The following is a 20,560-nucleotide window of genomic DNA, read 5'->3' on the forward strand; positions in this document are numbered from 1 at the left end:
ACATCAAAACCTAGACAAATGTTTTTTTTCTGTAATTATATAATATATCTATTTATCAATCTATCTATACACTATCTCACATAAATCAGTACACCCTCACATTTTTGTAAATATTTTACAATATCTTATTTAACACTGAAGGAATGGCACTTTGCTGCAATTTAAAGTACTGAGTGCATAGCCTGTATAACAGTGTTTAATGTTGCTGTCCCCTGAAAAAAACTTAAGACTCAGCCATTAACCCATAAAGGACCTAGGGCATATGGATACGCCTTCTGTACCTGGGTCTTAACCCCTTAAGGACCGAGCCCTTTTTCACCTTAAGGACCGGAGCGTTTTTTGCAATTCTGACCACCGTCACTTTAAACATTAATAACTCTGGAATGCTTTTAGTTATCATTCTGATTCCGAGATTGTTTTTTTGTGACATATTCTACTTTAACTTAGTGGTAACATTTTATAGTAACTTGCATCCTTTCTTGGTGAAAAATCCCCAAATTTGATGAAAAAAATGAAAATTTAGCATTTTTCTAACTTTGAAGCTCTCTGCTTGTAAGGAAAATGGATATTCAAAATAATTTTTTTTTGGGTTCACATATACAATATGTCTACTTTATGTTTGCATCATAAAATTTGAGTTTTTACTTTTGGAAGACATCAGAGGGCTTCAAAGTTCAGCAGCAATTATGAAATTTTTCACAAAATTTTCAAACTCGCTATTTTTCATGGACCAGTTCAGGTTTGAAGTGGATTTGAAGGGTCTTCATATTAGAAATACCCCACAAATGACCCCATTATAAAAACTGCACCCCCCAACGTATTCAAAATGACATTCAGTAAGTGTATTAACCCTTTAGGTGTTTCACAGGAATAGCAGCAAAGTGAAGGAGAAAATTCAAAATCTTCATTTTTGACACTCGCATGTTCTTGTAGACCCAATTTTTGCATTTTTGCAAGGGGTAAAAAGGAGAAAATTTTTACTTGTATTTGAAACCCAGTTTCTCTCGAGTAAGCACATACCTCATATGTCTATGTTAATTGTTCAGCGGGCGCAGTAGAGGGCTCAGAAGGGAAGGAGCGACAAATGGTTTTTGGGGGGCATGTCAACTTTAGGAAGCCCCTATGGTGCCAGGACAGCAAAAAAACACACATGGCATACCATTTTGGAAACTAGACCCCTCAGGGAACGTAATAAGGGGTAAAGTGAACCTTAATACCCCACAGGTGTTTCACGACTTTTGCATATGTAAAAAAAAATAAAACAATTTTTTACCTAAAATGCTTGGTTTCCCAAAAATTTTACATTTTTAAAAAGGGTAATAGCAGAAAATACCCCCCAAAATTTAAAGCCCAATTTCTCCCGATTCAGAAAACACCCCATATGGGGGTCAAAAGTGCTCTGCTGGCGCACTACAGGTCTCAGAAGAGAAGGAGTCACATTTGGCTTTTTGAAAGCAAATTTTGCTCTGGGGGCATGCCGCATTTAGGAAGCCCCTATGGTGCCAGAACAGCAAAAAAAGAAAAAAAAAAACACATGGCATACCATTTTGGAAACTAGACCCCTCGGGGAACATAACAAGGGGTAATGTGAACCTTAATACCCTACAGGAGTTTCACGACTTTTGCATATGTGAATTAATTATTTTTTTTTTACCTAAAATGCTTGTTTTCCCAAAAAATTTTAATTTTTAAAAAGGGTAATAGCAGAAAATACCCCCCAAAATTTGAAGCCCAATTTCTCCCGAGTACGGCGATACCCCATATGTGGCCCTAAACTGTTGCCTTGAAATAAGACAGGGCTCCAAAGTGAGAGCGCCATGCGCATTTGAGGCCTAAATTAGGGATTGCATAGGGGTGGACATAGGGGAATTCTACGCCAGTGATTCGCAAACAGGGGGCCTCCAGCTGTTGTAAAACTCCCAGCATGCCTAGACAGTCAGTGGCTATCTGGCAATACTGTTGTTTTGCAACAGCTGGAGGCTCTGGAAACAGTGGCGTACCAGACGTTTTTCATTTTTATTGGGATGGGGAGGGGGGCTGTGTAGGGGTATATGTAGTGTTTTTTACTTTTTATTTTGTGTTAGTGTAGTGTAGTGTTTTTAGGGTACAGTCGCACGGGCGGGGGTTCACAGTAGTTTCTCTCTGGCAGTTTGAACAGCGGCAGAAAATTTGCCGCAGCTCAAACTTGCAGCCGGATACTTACTGTAATCCTCCGCCCATGTGAGTGTACCCTGTACGTTCACATTGGGGGGGGGGGGGGGGGAGAAACATCCAGCTGTTGCAAAACTACAACTCCCAGCATGTACGGTCTATCAGTGCATGCTGGGTGTTGTAGTTTTGCAACAGCTGGAGACACACAGGTTGTGAAACACCGAGTTTGGTAACAATCTCAGTGTTTTGCAACCAGTGTGCCTTCAGCTGTTGCAAAAGCTACAACCCCCAGCATGTACGGACAGCGGAAGGGCATGCTGGGTCTTGTAGTTATGCAACAGACGGAGGCATACTACATTGACTGGGGATGCTGGGGATTGTAGTTATGCAACAGCTGGAGACACACTGATTTGCTACTTAACTCAGTGTGCCTTCAGCTGTTGCAAAACTACAACTCTCAGCAGTCACAGACAGCCAACGGGCATGCTGGGAGTTGTAGTTATGCAACCACCAGATGCACCACTACAACTCCCAGCATGCACTTTAGCTGATTGTGCAAGCTGGGAATTGTAGTTATACAACAGCTGAAGGTACATTTTTCCATAGAAAGAATGTGCCTCCAGCTGTTGCAAAACTACAAGTCCCAGCATGCCCATAAGGGAATGCTGGGAGTTGTGGTGGTCTGCCTCCTGCTGTTGCATAACTACAGCTCCCAGCATGCGCTTTTTGCATGCTGGGAGCTGTTGCTAAGCAACAGCAGGAGGCTGTCACTCACCTCCTGCTGCTGCTCCACGATGCTGCCGCACAGGTCGGTCCCTCGCCACGGCCGTCGCTCCTGGGGCCCCGATCCCAACAGGGACGCCGGGGATCGGGGTCCCCAGCACCCGGGGTCTTCTGCCCGCACCCGCTCACATCCTCCGGAAGAGGGGCGGAGCGGGTTGCGGGAGTGACACCCGCAGTAGGCGCCCTGATTGGTCGGCCGGGAAACCGGCCGACGAATCAGGGCGATCGTGAGGTGGCACCAGTGCCACCTCACCCCTGCTGGCTCTGGCTGTTCGGGGCCGTCTCTGACGGCCCCGATCAGCCAGTAATTCCGGGTCATCGGGTCACTGGAGACACGATTGACCCGGAATCCGCCGCAGATCGCTGGACTGAATTGGACCCCCCTGGGCGATATGCCGGGATGCCTGCTGAACGATTTCAGCAGGCATCCGGCACCGGCTCCGCTCCAGCTAGCGGCGGGGGCCGGATATGCTCAGGGCGTATCCATACGCCCTCGGTCCTTAAGGACTTGGAAACGGGGGCGTATGGATAGGCCCTATGTCCTTAAGGGGTTAAGGACCCAGGGCGTACCTGTACGCCCGTGGGAATTTCGGTCCTCGCCGCGTGCCGGGCGGGGACCGGACTGGGGTGACTGCTGATATCGATCAGCAGGCACCCCGTGCAAATGCCATGGGGGGGTTATCAGACCCCCCCCCATGTCGGCGATCGGCGCAAATCGCAAGTGAATTCACACTTGCGATTTGCGCCGATTCCGGGTCATACGGGTCTATGGTGATCCGGTGACCCGGAATATAAGGGGGATCGCGGTTGTCTAAGACGCTCACGATCCCTCTGTAGCGATAGGAGTGAGGTGGCAGAGGTGCCACCCCTCCTATCTCTGCTATTGGTGGTCTAGACGCGACCACCAATAGCAGATCGGGGGAGGAGGGGTTTACTTTAGTTTTCCCCGTTCTGCCCACCGACAATAGGCGGGGCAGAACGTGGAAACGACGGGGACCGAACACCGAAGATCCACTTATACGTTGGTGGAAGCTGCGGGACGTGCTGGGGATGTGCTGGGCATGCTGGGATTTGCAGTTTTGCAACAGCTGGAGGTCTACAGTTTAGAGACCACTGCACAGTGATCTCTATACTGTAGCACTCTAGATCTTGCAAAACTACAACTCCTAGCATGCCCACACAGCAGTTTGCTGTCTGTGCATGCTGGGATTTGAAGTTTTGCAACATCTGGAGGTCCACAGTTTGGAGATCAGTGGTCTCTATCTGGAGCCCTCCTGATGTTGCAAAACTGCAAATCCCAGCATGCCGAAACAGCTGTCTCGGCATGCTGGGAAAAGTAGTTGCATATCTATAGCTGTTGCATAACTAAATCTCCCAGCATGCCGGACGATCAGTACATGCTGGGAGTTGTAGTTTTGCAACAGCTATGGGCACACTGGTTGGAAAATACTGAGTTAGGTAGCAGAACCTAACTGAAGGTTTTCCAACCAGTGTGCCTCCAGCTGTTGCAAAACTACAACTCCCAGCATGCACGGTCTGTCAGTACATGCTGGGAGTTGTAGTTTTGAAACAGCTGGAGGTTTGCCCCCCCCCCCCCCATGTGAACGTACAGGGTACATTCACACGGACAGGTCTACAGTAATTTTCCTGCTTCAAGTATGAGCTGCGGCAAATTTTTTGCCGCAGCGCAAATTTCTAGCGGGAAGCTCACTGTAAACCTGTGCCCGAGTGAATGTACCCTAAAAACACTACACTACACTAACACATCATAAAGGGTAAAACACTACATAAACACACCCTTACACTGCCCCCCCCCCCCCAATAAAAATGAAAAACGTATTGTACAGCAGTGTTTCCAAAATGGAGCCTCCAGCTGTTGCAAAACAACAACTCCCAGCATTTCCGGACAGCCACTGACTGTCCAGGCATGCTGGGAGTTTGGCAACAGCTGGAGGCACCCTGTTTGGGAATCACTGGCGTAGAATACCCCTATGTCCACCCCTATGCAATCCCTAATTTTGTCCTCAAATGCACATGGCGCTCTCTCACTTCAGAGCCCTGTCGTATTTCAAGGAAACAGTACGGAAATACTCCATATGTGGGGCGTAAAATGCTCTCCGGGCGCACAACAAGGCTCAGGCGTGAGAGCGCACCATGTACATTTGAAGCCAAAATTTGTGATTTGCACAGGGATGGCTGATTTTACAGCGGTTTTGCCATAAACGCAAAAAAAAGAAATACCCACACGTGACCCCATTTTGGAAACTACACCCCTCACATAATGTAATAAGGGGTGCAGTGAGCATTTACGCCCCACAGGTGTCTGACAGATTTTTGGAACAGTGGTCCGTGAAAATGAAAAATGTAATTTTTCATTTGCACAGCCCACTGTTCCAAAGATCTGTCAAACGCCAGTGGGGTGTAAATGCTCACTGCTCCCCTTATTAAATTCTGTGAGGGGTATAATTTCCAAAATGGGGTCACGTGGGGGGTCCACTGTTCTGGCACCACGGGGGGGCTTTGTAAACGCACATGGCCCCCGACTTCTATTCTGAGCATTGTAGTGCGCCAGCAGAGCACTTGACATCCACACCTTGGGTATTTCCATACTCAGAAGAAATAGGGTTACAAATTTTGGGGGTCATTTTCTCCTATTACCCCTTGTAAAAATATAAAATGTAGGGGAAAACCAGCATTTTAGTGAAAAATATGTTTTTTTTTCATTTACACATCCGAATTTAGCAAAAAGTCGTCAAACACCTGTGAGGTTTTAAGGCTCACTGTACCCCTTGTTGTGTTCCTTGAGGGGTGCAGTTTCTAAAATAGTATGCCATGTTTTTTTTTTTTTTTTTGCTGTTCTGGCACCATAGGGGCTTCCTAAATGCGACATGCCCTCCAAAAACTTTTTTTTTTTTTTAAATATATATCAACTGGCTCCAGAAAGTTAAACATATTTGTAAATTACAACAGAGAGGGAATGGGCTGGCACTAGAGACTAACTTTTCCTGTTGCAAGTTGGAGCAATGAAGTGTGTGCTGCTGTATTCCCACTGAATCAATGGTGCAAAGCCTCCAAATAATCACAATAAATGTGTGCAAAATAGAACAGAAATGAAGCTGCACTCAACGAATCTTCTTGCAGTGCTATTTATTCGCTGAACATTACAGGGTGACAGGTTAGAGATGCAGGCGCATGTAGAGCGACACGTGTTTCACGCTAGTCACGCATCTAATTTACCTGCTCACAGCTTCTGTCCTTAAATGCAGGCCTCCCCCTCCCACAATACTCACCTGAACTATAATTAATTGCCTGCTACAGTTACCTGTTCAATCAGAACTCCGTACAAGCGATGATGAGAGCCGCGTTCCTAAGTAGCCACTCCTCAACACCACGTGGGCTGACCTATGTGTGCTCAGCCCAACCCACGGATCGGAACAAATTCCGACCAATGAGCAGCACCGGCGCTACTAAGGTGCTTACCACATGGTCTCGAGTTATGGCAACCAGGACACCAGCTCTCCTGCTTTGTTCCGGTGATGCTTCCACATCTAAATCCAGGGAAATGCTACAGGTACTTGTTCAATCAGAACTCCGTATGAGTGATGATGAGAGCTGCGTTCCTGACATCCTCCACACCATCTGCCATCTGTCGCATGCTTTTACTCTAAATGTGCATGGTGCTCCAGCAAAATGAAAAAGAGTATGAAGTGACTACATCTGACCTTTGCCGGGCAAAAACAGAATTAAGAACCCGTCTAACTGAAGAGCAATTTGTCCTGTTGATGAAAAAGCTTGATAAAAAAAAATGTTAACAACACAAGCTGAAATAAAGGACAAAAAGAGAGACAAGTTCATACGGGACAAATTAGATTATGAGAATGGACGTATATTTTATTGGAGCACTAAAAAAGTGCAACGGCGTAAATTTCGTTTTAATAATAGAAAACATCAAGATTACGGAACAACCGACTCCGACTCCAGTCTTTCGAATGAAGCAAGGTCCTCAAAATCCGCTAAATTTGAAAGAAGTGGCCCCTTTAGAAGGAAGATCCACCGGGGAGGGCAGAAGAAAAAAGAACACTAAAAGCAATACAGCGCAAAAAAGGAAGCAAGTCACCTGGAAGGACTAGCTAGTAATAGTGAAGAGGCCCATGTACCATCAGTAATTAATTTATTGGGCCAGTCTATTCCTCTGGAGTGGATCAGTAGAAAAAAAAGAGAGAAGAGGCAGAGGCGCTCCTTGTGGAGTAAAATCACTTCAATATGGAGGGAAGAATGGGGGGAAAAATCACCGCTCACCCGATCGCGTAGATTAACAATCCGGGATCTGCAGCCTTCTTGATGTAAACAATAATAGACAGAGCGGGCTTCTGGTTCAGGAATTAATTGACGCTGACCGGGATAAGGACACCAAACAGGTAGGATACCTTCAAGGAGGGATTTATTGTAGGTAATGCAAAGCATTTCACCACGCATGCGTGGCTTCCTCAGGCATGCCTGAGGAAGCCACGCATGCGTGGTGAAACATGTTGCATTACCTACAATAAATTCCTCCTTGAAGGTATCCTACCTGTTTGGTGTCCTTATCCCGGTCAGCGCCGATTAATTCCTGAACCAGAAGCCTGCTCTGTCTATAATCCGGAGTGTATCAGTCTGTTATCCAAAGGACTTAATTATTGCATCCATCAATCCTTTGATGAAGTGGAATGTAAAATATATGTATTTAAAGCATTAAGGAAAAATGAATCTGAGTAAACATTTTTGTAAATCCCAACAGGTTTTGCCTCAACCAAAACTGGGAAAAGTACGCCTAGAAATTGGCCCTTTGGGATTTAGAGCAGTCATTGATTTGATGACAGCGTGGTAGATGGTGCAAGGCTATTAATTGTTCTTACCGAGGAGGGACTTTCTAAGTATGTTGATTGGCTTTTGCTCCCAATCCTACGGGATCTCCCTACTTACCTAAAAGACACTGGTGAATTCCTTGAGATAGTGGAGGGGATTTGTTGGAATGAAAATTGCAAACTTACCTCTTTTGACGTGGAGTCCCTCTACACCCGAATCCCCCTAGATTTGGGGGTTAGGGAGGTGGAGGGGCTACTCTTGGACATGGGCAAGGACCCCAATTTGGTAGAGTTTATCAGTGAATCCTTGAGGTTTATTTTACATAATAACACGTTCAGATTCCATAACAAATGGTATCAACAGATTTCTGGTACTGCAATGGTTACGCCTGTTGCATGTACCTTTGCAAATCTGTTCCTTGCAGCATTTGAAAAGATTTATATTTTTTGTGCAAAAAATCCCTTCGCAAAATTCATCAACAATATTTTAAGGTACATGGATGATATATTTATAGTGTGGGGAGGAGATCTCCAACAATTTGAGTCCTTTGTTCTATACTTAAATGATAATGAGTTTAACATGCTATTCACTTTTATGTCTGGAGGTACAGAACTTGACTTTGTTGACATGCGGGGGGGGGGTAAATAGTTTAATTGCTTGTAAGAGTAAATTTGTCGTATATGTGATCCGATGCCCCTGCGGATATTTCTATATTGGTAAAACGATTCGTTGTCTATAAATTAGATTACGTGAGCATTTTCACTCTATCCGCACGAGCATTGGATCACCACGACTGATTGAGCATGTGAGAACTCAACACGATAGTGACTCTAAAGTATTAAGATTCTCCGGTTTAGAATAAGTGCAATGTGCTTTTAATGGAGGTGACAGGCAAAAATTATTATTACAGCAAGAGGCCAAGTGGATCCTGTGGACAGACGCAGAAGGCCCATTAGGTCTCAATGAGAAAACTGATATGTCTGTCTTCTTATGAAATGCATCCACTTTTTTATATATTTATTTTTTGTGTAATTGTAGCTTTGTGTTCTCTTGTTTTATCGTCTTTGCCCTTTTCCTGTCTCGCAGTTACTCTCCTTAATGGGTATTTTTGATAAATAGTGGGTTTAAATTGCCCCCTTTTTTCTAAATACCCCTCAGTCCATTTACCCCCTCCCCCCCTTATTTTGTTTCAATCTCCTACATTCCCCTGGATTTAGATGTGGAAGCATCACCGGAACGAAGCAGGAGAGCGGACGTACTGGTTGCCATAACTCCAGACCATGTGGTAAGCACCTTAGTAGCGCCGACGCTGCTCATTGGTCGGAATTCGTTCCGATCCGTGGGTTGGGCTGAGCGCACATAGGTCGGCCCATGTGGTGTGGAGGAGTGGCTACTCAGGAATGCGGCTCTCATCATCGCTCATACAGAGTTCTGATTGAACAGGTACCTATAGCATTCCCCTGGATTTAGATGTGGAAGCATCACCGGAACGAAGCAGGAGAGCTGGAGTCCTGGTTGCCATAACTCCAGACCATGTGGTAAGCACCTTAGTAGCGCCGACGCAGCTCATTGGTCGGAATTCGTTCCGATCCGTGGGTTGGGCTGAGCGCACATAGGTCGACCTACGTGGTGTAAAGGAGTGGCTACTCAGGAACGCGGCTCTCATCATCGCTCGTACGGAGTTCTGATTGAACAGGTAACTGTAGCAGGCAATTAATTATAGTTCAGGTGAGTATTGTGGGAGGGGGAGGCCTGCATTTAAGGACAGAAGCTGTGAGCAGGTAATTGAGAGCCGTAAGATGCGCGACTAGCGTGAAACACGTGTCGCTCTACACGCACCTGCATCTCTAACCTGTCACCCCGTAATGTTCAGCGAATAAATAGCACTGCAAGAAGATTCGTTGAGTGCAGCTTCATTTCTGTTCTAGTTTGCATAGATTTGTAAATTACTTCTATTAAAAAATCTTAATCCTTTCAATAATTATCGGCTGCTGAAGTTGAGTTGTTTTCTGTCTGGCAACAGTGCTCTCTGCTGACATCTCTGCTTGTCTTGGGAACTGCACAGAGTAGCAGAGGTTTGCTATGGGGATTTGCTTCTAAATTGGCGGTTACCGAGACACGTGTCATCAGAGAGAACTTAGACAGAAAAGAACAACTCAACTTCAGCAGCTCATAAGAACTGAAAGGATTAAGATTTTTTAATAAAAGTGATGCTGGGACACCCCGCGATCTCCCTGCAGCACCCGCATTCTATGCAGAGCTACGTCTCTAGTTTCGGAAACCTCCGGGTGAGGGGTCATTCAGACGGTATATCCTTTGTTTTTGTGTATTGCAGTCAATTGGGGCCTGTCTGCTGTTTTCCTCTTTTTGAAGTCACGAGTTTCTTTGAAGTAGCAGGATGTAAGGGAACTCTGGTCCCATATATGAGATAAGAGATGCCCCCCCCCCCGGTGGGACCAGAGGGGAGGGGGGAATGGAGTCCCTCCAAAAAGGAGATATATAATATGTATCAATGCTAGAGTCAGTAGTTAAGATCTGTGCCCGAAGCTGACAAGACCATCCTAAGAACAGCTGGAGACCCACTCTCACTGCTATACTATTACGCTGTAAGAACTTCATTTTTGCTTTCTGAACTTGCTAAACTCTTTTATATATTTTTATACCTGTATGTCATTTGTTTCTGTATTTTTATATAGTCAGCACTGTGATACCTTTTATCAGATTAAATGTTTAATTAATCAGCTCTGGTCTTTGATCTCTAAATATATGAGCTCACCTTTCTGAAGGCAGCTCGGGTGAAACACGTTTATCTGAGGGTTAATTTGGTGACTTGCTGGGACTAGTAGTGGATACCCAGAGGTCTGGCGGCTTTAGCCCTTGCACCATCACACTCTCTCTGATGTCCTGGCTGGACCGATAGGGTGTGACATTGACACACGCCCCCTCCATTCATGTCTATGGGAGGGGGTGTGATAGCCGTCATGCCCCCTCCCATAGACATGGATAGGGGATAAGATGTTTTTGCCTGGAATACCCCTTTAAAGTTTAGGCTTCTGTCTGGAGATAAGGTACATCCCAGAAAAAGAAGATCTCACCAAATATTGACCTATCTCTGCTAAGATAAAGGTAAAAAAGAAGTTTCCCTGTAATATGTAGGATAAGTATCAAGTTTGCTAATCATATGTATTTGAGGAAAGTCTTATAATTCCAACTACTGTCACAAACAATAGGTCATCTTTAAAGTTATGTTCATCCTTGTCAGATTTGTGCAAATATTTGTGTAGATTTCTGAAAAACACATTCCGATGAATGAAACTAGTGCAGAAATGTATACAACAAACCTGACGTGAACATACCTTACTATATAAAGTTTACACAAAGGGGGGTATTTATCAATTTTGCCTGTTGAAAGTTTATTTTTACCCTTTTTTTTTTTTCACTTTGGTTTTCGTGGACATGCACCAAATTTATCATTTGGTGCTAGTTGTTAGTAATTTTGGCTCAAATGTTGAAATCAGCTGTTCACAGCGCCTTTTACACAGAACTTACCGCTACAGAGGACGCGTATTTTACCCTGTAGAGCAGCCATTTCGGAGTCCCTCCTGCAGTATATCAGCAAGCGACATGAGTTATTTTCTTTTGTGGGGTTTATAGCCACCATGTGAAATGGATTTTATTTTCAACTTGGGTAGTTTTTTTTTCTTCGTTACTTTAGTGCAGTGGTCTTCAACCTGCGGCCCTCCAGATGTTGCAAAACTACAATTCCCAGCATGCACGTTGGCTGTCCGGGCTTACTGGGAGTTGTAGTTTTGCAACATCTGGAGGGCCGCAGGTTGGAGACCACTGCTTTAGTGCTTACCTTTCCTGAACCTGTGTGGCCATGTCCAATGCTGGCTCAACGGAGGGTGAAGGTTCCTCAGAGACAACTATGTCGCATTATAGTATTGAGCAGCCCTGGAGGCGTCGCTGCTTTCACAAAAAATTTTTTTTTATGTATTTTGACACCTTTACATTTTCTGACGTTGCTAAGTGTGTTTTCCATGTGCAAAATTTCTTGGCGGGGATTTGCGCCCAAAAAACGGGATTTGCGCCAAAATTGCGCCAAAGATCGATTGCAAATACTGACTAAAGTTAAAATCACACACAGGACCGTGTGATTTTGAGAAAGTTGTAAAAATGAAAGTGGAGAAGATGTGCCAAACTTTGGCGCAAAGTATTGCGCCAAAGTTAAGTGAAAAAAAACACATAAATCCTATGATAAATACCCACCAATGAGTTGACTAATAAATCTGAATTCAGTAAGTTCCCTCTAATAACAGCTGCAGTAACTGTGTCACTTACTTGTCACAGGACTAAACAGAGGATTTAGAGCTTTGTGTTAGAAACAAAACATAGTTCTAACCCCATAATTATATGTAATAAAATGAATCTGCACAGAATGATAGATTTTAAAAGGTGGACATTCACGTTAAGACTTGTTTTTTGTTGCATTGCTGTCATAGGATGTATAATAACCATTGTTAGTCCTGGCCCAACAGCAGGACAAATTACCTTAAAGGGTACCTCTCATCAAATAAACTTTTGACATATTTTAGATTAATGAATGTTGAATAACTTTCCAATAGCATGTAAATGAAAAATATGCTTCTTTCTATTGTATTTTTCCTGATCAGTCCTATCGGCAAGCATTTCTGACTCATGCTGGAGTCCTAAACACTCAGAGCTGCCAGCCTGCTTTGTTCACAGCCAAACAGGCTGTGAACAAAGCAGGCTGGCAGCTCTGAGTGTTCTCCTTTGTGAACAAAGCAGACTGGCAGCTCGTAGTGTTTAAGACTCCAGCATGAGTCTGAAATGCTTGCTGCCAGGACTGGTAGGGAGACCCCTAGTGGTCATTTCTTCAAAGTGGAAAATTAAATAGAAAGAAGCATATTTTTTAATAACATGCAATTGTAAAGTTATTCTGCATACATTAATCTATAAGGAAGAAATAGATGGTCCAGCGCAGGATAACGTGCAATAAAAGCCAAAATTTATTGTAGATTCAAGCCATAGGATAGCAGGACACAGGGTTACACGTTTCAGCCGGAAAAACCAGCCTTACTCATACAAAGATACAAAAGAAATGGCCATTCCTTTATGGGAAGTGGTGGAAGGAATCACGCCCACCAGATCCCACAGTGGAAATACAAAAGCATGTGTATACATTCAGAAATAGACACAATATAAAATATTAACATAGTTACAAAAAACACTTTTTAGAATATAACTATAAAAATTGATATAATAATTGTTATAGTAATGGCCTGGACTGGTTAAAGGCATATATATATATATACATGTATAACAAAGGGTATAAATTCCCAAATAAGAAAAAATATATTATATAAGTATATATAATATATGCAAAGGTATATAAATGTGAATTACAATAACCATAAAACCATACAAAGGAGAGGCATTGAAAACCGTAGGGTCGCAATCGTAGACAGGGGTACCATCAATTATTGTAATTCCTATTTATAATAAAATTGTATCAATATTAGTAATGTAAAATCACATCCTGTCTACGATTAAGACCCCTAGGAAATCTACAGTCTAATTCCATAATCCAGCATACCTCCCGATCTAGCAATTTTTGCCTGAAATTGCCCCCTCTTTTGGGTGGAATAACCCTTTCAATTCCACATAGGACCATAGAAGAATAATCTCCCTGGTGTACCCGGGCACAATGTTGGGTCACCATTGATGTGTGTCGGGAGTTAAAATGAGCAATATCTGAAATATGCTTCCTGGTCCTAGTTTTGAGAGAATTGGAGGTACAACCAACATACTGGAGTTTACAGGTAGTACAGTACAAACATGGCTTACTACCAAGGGCTCATATGAATTTGGGCACAAAGTATGCATTTGTTGCAAATTCATGCATAATGTTGTTGAATTCAGCTCCTATTCTACTGGAAAAAAATATAAAATACAACAATACATGAATTGCAACACTATGCATGTTATCTACATGTTCTCCTGTACTACCTGTAAACTCCAGTATGTTGGATGTACCTCCAATTCTCTCAAAACTAGGACCAGGAAGCATATTTCAGATATTGCTCATTTTAACTCCCGACACACACCAATGGTGACCCAACATTGTGCCCGGGTACACCAGGGAGATTATTCTTCTATGGTCCTATGTGGAATTGAAAGGGTTATTCCACCCAAAAGAGGGGGCAATTTCAGGCAAAAATTGCTAGATCGGGAGGTATACTGGATTATAGAATTAGACTGTAGATTTCCTAGGGGTCTTAATCATAGACAGGATGTGATTTTACATTACTAATATTGATAAAATGTTATTATAAATAGGAATTACAATAATTGATGGTACCCCTGTCTACGATTGCGACCCTACGGTTTTCAATGCCTCTCCTTTTTATGGTTTTATGGTTATTGTAATTCACATTTATATACCTTTGCATATATTATATATACTTATGTATATATAAGTTTTTATATATATATATATATATATATATATTTTATATATAAAATATATAAAATATATATTTTATATATATATATATATATATTTTTTTTTATTTGGGAATTTATACCCTTTGTTATACATGTATATGTATATATATATATATATATATGCCTTTAACCAGTCCAGGCCATTACTATAACTATTATTATATCAATTTTTATAGTTATATTCTAAAAAGTGTTTTTTGTAACTATGTTAATATTTTATATTGTGTCTATTTCTGAATGTATACACATGCTTTTGTATTTCCACTGTGGGATCTGGTGGGCATGATTACACCAGGTGTTCACCTGGGTGTTTCCTTCCACCACTTCCCATAAAGGAATGGCCATTTCTTTTGTATGTTTGTATGAGTAAGGCTGTTTTTCCGGCTGAAACGCGTAACCCTGTGTCCTGCTATCCTATGGCTTGAATCTACAATAAATTTTGGCTTTTATTGCACGTTATCCTGCGCTGGACCATCTATTTCTTCATTGCTACTCTGGTGTTGGTTCACACGGTGCCGTGCGACAGGCGTCTGGCTGTAAGGGTGAGCTGAGTTATCTTATACTATTAATCTATAATATATCAAAAGTTTTTTTAACTAACAGCTGAAAGTACAGCAGTTCAGGTCTTCAGACCCATGGTTTGGCCAGGACTTGTGGCCACAATATGGAGGTAAAATGCATCTGTAATAGGCTAGTGTGAACCCAGTGTTACAGCCATGCACAACAAAGCAGTGGGGTTCAAGTAACATACACATGTACCTAGATTTACTGTGGTTGTTGAGTTTGAATTGTGGCTCCAAATACATGACACCTTTATGATACTATGTGTTCCAAACATAAAATACCCCATACACAACACTTCAAATTTTTATACACCAAATAATAGGTCAGTCTAGGGGTTGCCTGTGTTTAAGCCAACTACACATTTTTTTTTTTTTACTTAAAAAAGTTGCATGATAAGCCACAATAGAATTTTAGAGTTAGATTTTTTGTTGGCACATTACCGAAGGGCACCAATTTTACTATGCAGTATAGTCAGCCTATCTATAAGATAACTTGTTATTTCCCCACTAGTGGGTCTCCGGTGGCAAAATTACAGCTCCTAGCATGCAGTCTGGGAGTTGTAGTGTTTAAACAGCTGGTTGGGAAACACTGAGATAGCTAGTGCAAAAATGTTGAATGAATAATCAGAAGATGATGATGATAAAAATGAATGCAAAAAAATATATACTTGATTCAATATTGTCCTGGTATCGCCAGACAAAAAGTCCATACGAACATATGCAAAGTAAAGCAATGTTGTCTACTTTAGAGACACTGTAAATTATGTTAGTACATTCTATGCACAAGTATATATAAAGTATGCTGGTCTGTTTTGATTAAGTGAAATAAAGCAGTATGAAGTATGTGTGGGTCACTTCTACCATATGATCTTTCCTCAGCCATGTTCCTATAGTTGGGTGATAAAGAGCCAAGGAACGTGCTCTTTATTACCCAAGGGCAAGAAAAAAGTGCAAATGTGTCACATTTAAACATGCACAAGGATGTGGTCCATCGCAAAGCCTTTCTCCAAAAGGAGAGCGCCCCCCAACATAACCATCCTGTTCCTATAGTTGATCTTGCTTGATGGTTTTTATCTGTAATAGAGTGAGTTTAGTGAGTGAATCCGTTCCCCGCAGCTCCGGTTACCTGTGTTTCACCTCCACCACTGCAGTGAAGAGATGGTCTTGGAAGTAGAAAGTAGCCTGAGCTGCTGGGAAACAGATGACCTCACAGCAGGAGCCCTGGGGGACTGAGGTAGGTGGGTCTGTGATTTTTCTTATTATTTTCAGGCCACCCACAGCACAGCACCATAGGAAGGGTTTATTTTTTTTATTTTTTTATTTTTTTTATTTTTTTGTCTTCAGGTTATATTTTCCAATTGATAAAAATTAGACTGCATGGGCTCCACTTTTTTAAAATCCTTTTTGCATGTACAATACAGACCAAATGTTTGGACACACCTTCTCATTCAAAGTTTTCTTTATTTTCATGACTTTGACAATTGTAGATTCACACTGAAGGCATCAAAACTATGAATTAACACATGTGGAATTATATACATAACAAAAAAGTTTGAAACAACTGAAAATATGTCATATTCTAGGTTCTTCAAAGTAGCCACCTTTTGCTTTGATTACTGCTTTGCACACTCTTGGCATTCTCTTGTTGAACTTCAAGAGGTAGTCACCTGAAATGGTTTTCACTTCACAGGTGTGCTGGTGTGGAGGAGGAGGTGTGATGGTGTGGGGGTGCTTTGCTGGTGACACTGTTGGGGATTTATTCAAAATTGAAGGCATACTGAACCAGCATGGCTACCACAGCATCTTGCAGCGGCATGCTATTCCATCCGGTTTGCGTTTAGTTGGACCATCATTTATTTTTCAACAGGAAAATGATCCTCAAACACATCTCCAGGCTGTGTAAGGGCTATTTGACCAAGAAGGAGAGTGATGGGGTGCTGCGCCAGATGACCTGGCCTCCACAGTCACCGGACCTGAACCCAATTGAAATGGTTTGGGGGTGAGCTGGACCGCAGAGTGAAGGCAAAAGGGCCAACAAGTGCTAAGCATCTCTGGGAACTCCTTCAAGACTGTTGGAAGACCATTTCAGGTGATTACCTCTTGAAGCTCATCAAGAGAATGCCAAGAGTGTGCAAAGCAGTAATCAAAGCAAAAGGTGGCTACTTTGAAGAACCTAGAATATGGCATATTTTGTTTCACACTTTTTTGTGTTATGTATATAATTCCACATGTGTTAATTCATAGTTTTAATGCCTTCAATGTGAATCTACAATTTTCATATTCATAAAAATAAAGAAAACTTAGAATGAGAAGGTGTGTCCAAACTTTTGGTCTGTAATGTACCTTCCCATAGTTGACATATATCTGGGTAATGTTTGCTCTTATTTGTATTCTGCTTGTAAAAGTTTCTTACATAAATAATATTGTTCAGTTATATGGATATTATGAAATTAAGTTGCAGGCTTGGAGGAGTCATTCAATTTCTGTGTCTTAAAAGATTTGTTTTTATTCTCTCATTTTAGGCAACTAGCCCCTTTCTACACATCGGTGCAGTGATAGGTGTGTCGGCACTGGCCTGGGTACTTGCTGGTTATTTTTGGCAAACAAAAAATAAAGGTAATCACTTGGCTTTCATTTGGGGACTGGAAGTGCAGTAGAAATAGATATCTTTGTTATATGATTGGTGTATGTGTACAGTAGCGTGATTATCCTTTTTTTTCTTTTTCTTGCAGTGTTAAAATGTCTGCTTCCAATGGTATACATCATCCTTGTTTGTGCCCTGTTTGTAAGTCCTCTGTTCATTTCCTCACCATGTATCATGAAGGTGTCAGAACTTCCTCTAAAACCAAGGATTATAGGCCATCGTGGGGCTCCAATGGTATTGTTTGGCTGGATTAGTACTAGATTTTTCTATGATTTTAAGTGGTTGCTGATGTCAATAACTGGGGTTTCTTTTCCAGCTGGCCCCAGAAAATACAATGATGTCATTTGACAAAATGGTGAATTGTGGAGTAAAAGTGTTTGAGACTGATGTCATGGTGAGGTAGGAGAACATTTTTTTAATTGCTAACAACTACCAGTTATGCACTTACCAATTGTCTTTTCTTTCTCCAACCAGTTGGGATGGAATCCCCTTCCTAATGCATGATGAAAATCTACTGAGGACAACCAACGTGAGTCAAGCTTTTCCATCGCGTTTACATCAAAACTGCTCAAATTTCACCTGGTCTGAACTCCAAAGTCTGAATGCTGGTGAATGGTTTCTGCAGGTAATAAAAATATGTGGTTATTATTTATCTATTTACCTTTATAGGCATTACTTTTATTTATTTAATTTTTTTACTGTTGCTGCATCTTTTTAGAGAAACCCTTTTGGAGCAGACAGGTCGCTGACCGAAACTGAACGTGATGAGATTTTGCAGCAGAGCATTCCTTCTCTAGAAGAAGTTCTGACTGCATGCCAGGACCGCAACATCTCTATAATGTTTGACCTGCGCCAGCCGCCTGCAGGACACCCATATTACAAGAGCTTTGTGAATGTTACCATTAATACAATTGTGAATGTTTCTATACGCCATGATCTGGTGAGTTGTTTTCTGTGTTCTGTAGTGTCTTGGGAATAATAAGGAAGGATTTCTGTATGAAAAATAGATACAGCATGTGAGTTTCTGGCACTATTTTACCAACATTGATTAGAATCCACAAATTCAGCTTCTGTAAAATACTTATCTGGTCACTTGCACCCTCCAGATACTCTGGCTTCCAGATGATCAGCGGGAGGAAGTTATAAAGGCAGCGCCAGGTTTCAGACAGATTTATGGTAGAAAGAGAGAGAAAAATGACACGGTCACTTTGGAAGCTGTAAATCTGTCATATACGAATATAAGTGTGAGTGACATCAGGTAAGAAACATTAAAGTGCTCAGGGAACCATAGAGGCATAGATAGGTATATTGTTAAGCTTACTTGCTTGTATTAACATGTAAACAGAGGCTCCCTTTACTTCTTATTTTTAAAAGGTCGTATCGTCAAGATAATATTTCTGTGAATCTGTTTGTGGTAAACAAACCCTGGTTGTTCTCCCATTTATGGTGTGCTGGAGCCACTTCTGTCACCACTAATGCATGTCATCTTCTTAAAGACGTGAAACAACCAATATGGCTGCTGGTGAGTGAATTTGTTGTTAGCACAACATAGCAACATAGTAATATAGTTTGTAAGGTTGAAAAAAGACAAGAGTCCATCGAGTTCAACCTAAAACCCTACAACCATATGAGATACATGCATATCCATAGTTTCTGCTGAATCGTCCATATTGGTATCAGTCCCATCCAAACCCTAAAAAGGACCTTTAGCCAACTCCCCAAAATTTTTTTTTATATCAGTAAATAACTTGTATCCTGATTACACACCTGTCTTAAGTATCTTGACCCCCCCTTCCCCCATTCCCAAGATATGTGGGTTAATAATTTGTCTCAGGGTGATAATTCCATTTGACAATTCAGGGAATTAGTCAGATGGGAATGCAATTAAAGGGGTTATCCACCTTAAGGCTAGGATTCCACTGAGATTTTTGCCCTGCGATTTTTTTTTTTTGGCTTAAAAACGCCAGAAAAATCGCTAGAAAAACTGCCACTGTGGTTTAGTTTCTGGTGTTTTTTCTTGCGTTTTTACCTTTGTGTGGAATTTGCCTTTTTTGGGGCCCCTTTGGCGTTTTTTGTTCAAAAATAGTTGGGTACCAAAAAAAAAAAAAGGATGCAGTAGGGATGTAAAAAATGTATTTAACAAAATGTATTTTTTTTCTAACGAAATTTTAATAAAGTGTGTGTTCAAAGTGTGTTTTTTTTTACATTTCTTAGGTAGCACTACTACTCCCAGCATGAAACACACTGTTCCATGATGGGAGTAGTAGTACCTATCGCCCTGGGAGTCACAACTGACACCCGCTGCGATTGTCCATAATATAGCAGAGATTCAGAGTGGCTGTATACAACGCTCCCCATCTCTGCTCTGTACTCCGGTCAGTGATGTGAATAGAACACCGCTGATTCATATTTCCCACCCAGAGTGGTGATTGGCCGGATGGTTGCAGCCAATCACAGCTCTGAGGAAAATATGAATGAGTGATGTTCTATTCACATCACTGGCTGGAGTACAGAGCAGAGATGGGGAGCGCTGTATACAGCCGCTCCATCTCTGCAATAGATAGGACGATCGCAGCGAGTGTCAGGAGTGACATCCGCTGTGATGTGTCCTTAACTGCAAGTACTACTACTCCCAACATGGAGCACACTCTGCTCCATGCTGGGAGCTGTAGTACCTGCATTAATAGACAGATTGCACCTAACTTCTGACACCTGTTGCGATTGTCTATTAATGCAGGTGCTACAGCTCCCAGCATGGAGCAGAGTGTGCTCCATGTTGGGAGTAGTAGTACTTGTAGTTAGGAACACATCACAGCGGGCATCACTACTGACACCCACTGTGATCCTCCAGTATAATGTATAGATGCGGCCGCTCTCCCATGGTCCCCTGCCATATATATATATATATATATATATATACACCTAGTCATATTTTCCACAGAGAGCTGTGATTGGCTGGAACCATCTGGCCAATCACAGCTCTCTATGAATATATGAATAGGTGTATATATACGGCAGTGCAGGGGACCATAGAAGAGCAGCAGGC

The 20,560-nt window shown here is 42.1% G+C and overlaps 1 protein-coding gene across 10 annotated transcripts in view; it reads left to right on the top strand.

The window, feature by feature from the left end:
* The window catches only part of GDPD2 (glycerophosphodiester phosphodiesterase domain containing 2), a 182,164-nt gene that overhangs the window by 150,906 nt on the left and 10,698 nt on the right, over positions 1-20,560 (top strand). For all 10 annotated transcript variants that reach the window (XM_056537825.1, XM_056537827.1, XM_056537829.1 and 7 more), the window contains 7 exons: positions 17,393-17,486; positions 17,603-17,748; positions 17,831-17,913; positions 17,989-18,139; positions 18,233-18,454; positions 18,621-18,772; positions 18,889-19,036. In XM_056537825.1, coding sequence (XP_056393800.1) covers positions 17,393-17,486; positions 17,603-17,748; positions 17,831-17,913; positions 17,989-18,139; positions 18,233-18,454; positions 18,621-18,772; positions 18,889-19,036 — 996 coding nt within the window. The remainder of the gene's footprint in view (positions 1-17,392; positions 17,487-17,602; positions 17,749-17,830; positions 17,914-17,988; positions 18,140-18,232; positions 18,455-18,620; positions 18,773-18,888; positions 19,037-20,560) is intronic.

This window comes from Hyla sarda, chromosome 9, assembly GCF_029499605.1.
Source record: "Hyla sarda isolate aHylSar1 chromosome 9, aHylSar1.hap1, whole genome shotgun sequence".
NCBI lineage: Eukaryota > Metazoa > Chordata > Amphibia > Anura > Hylidae > Hyla > Hyla sarda.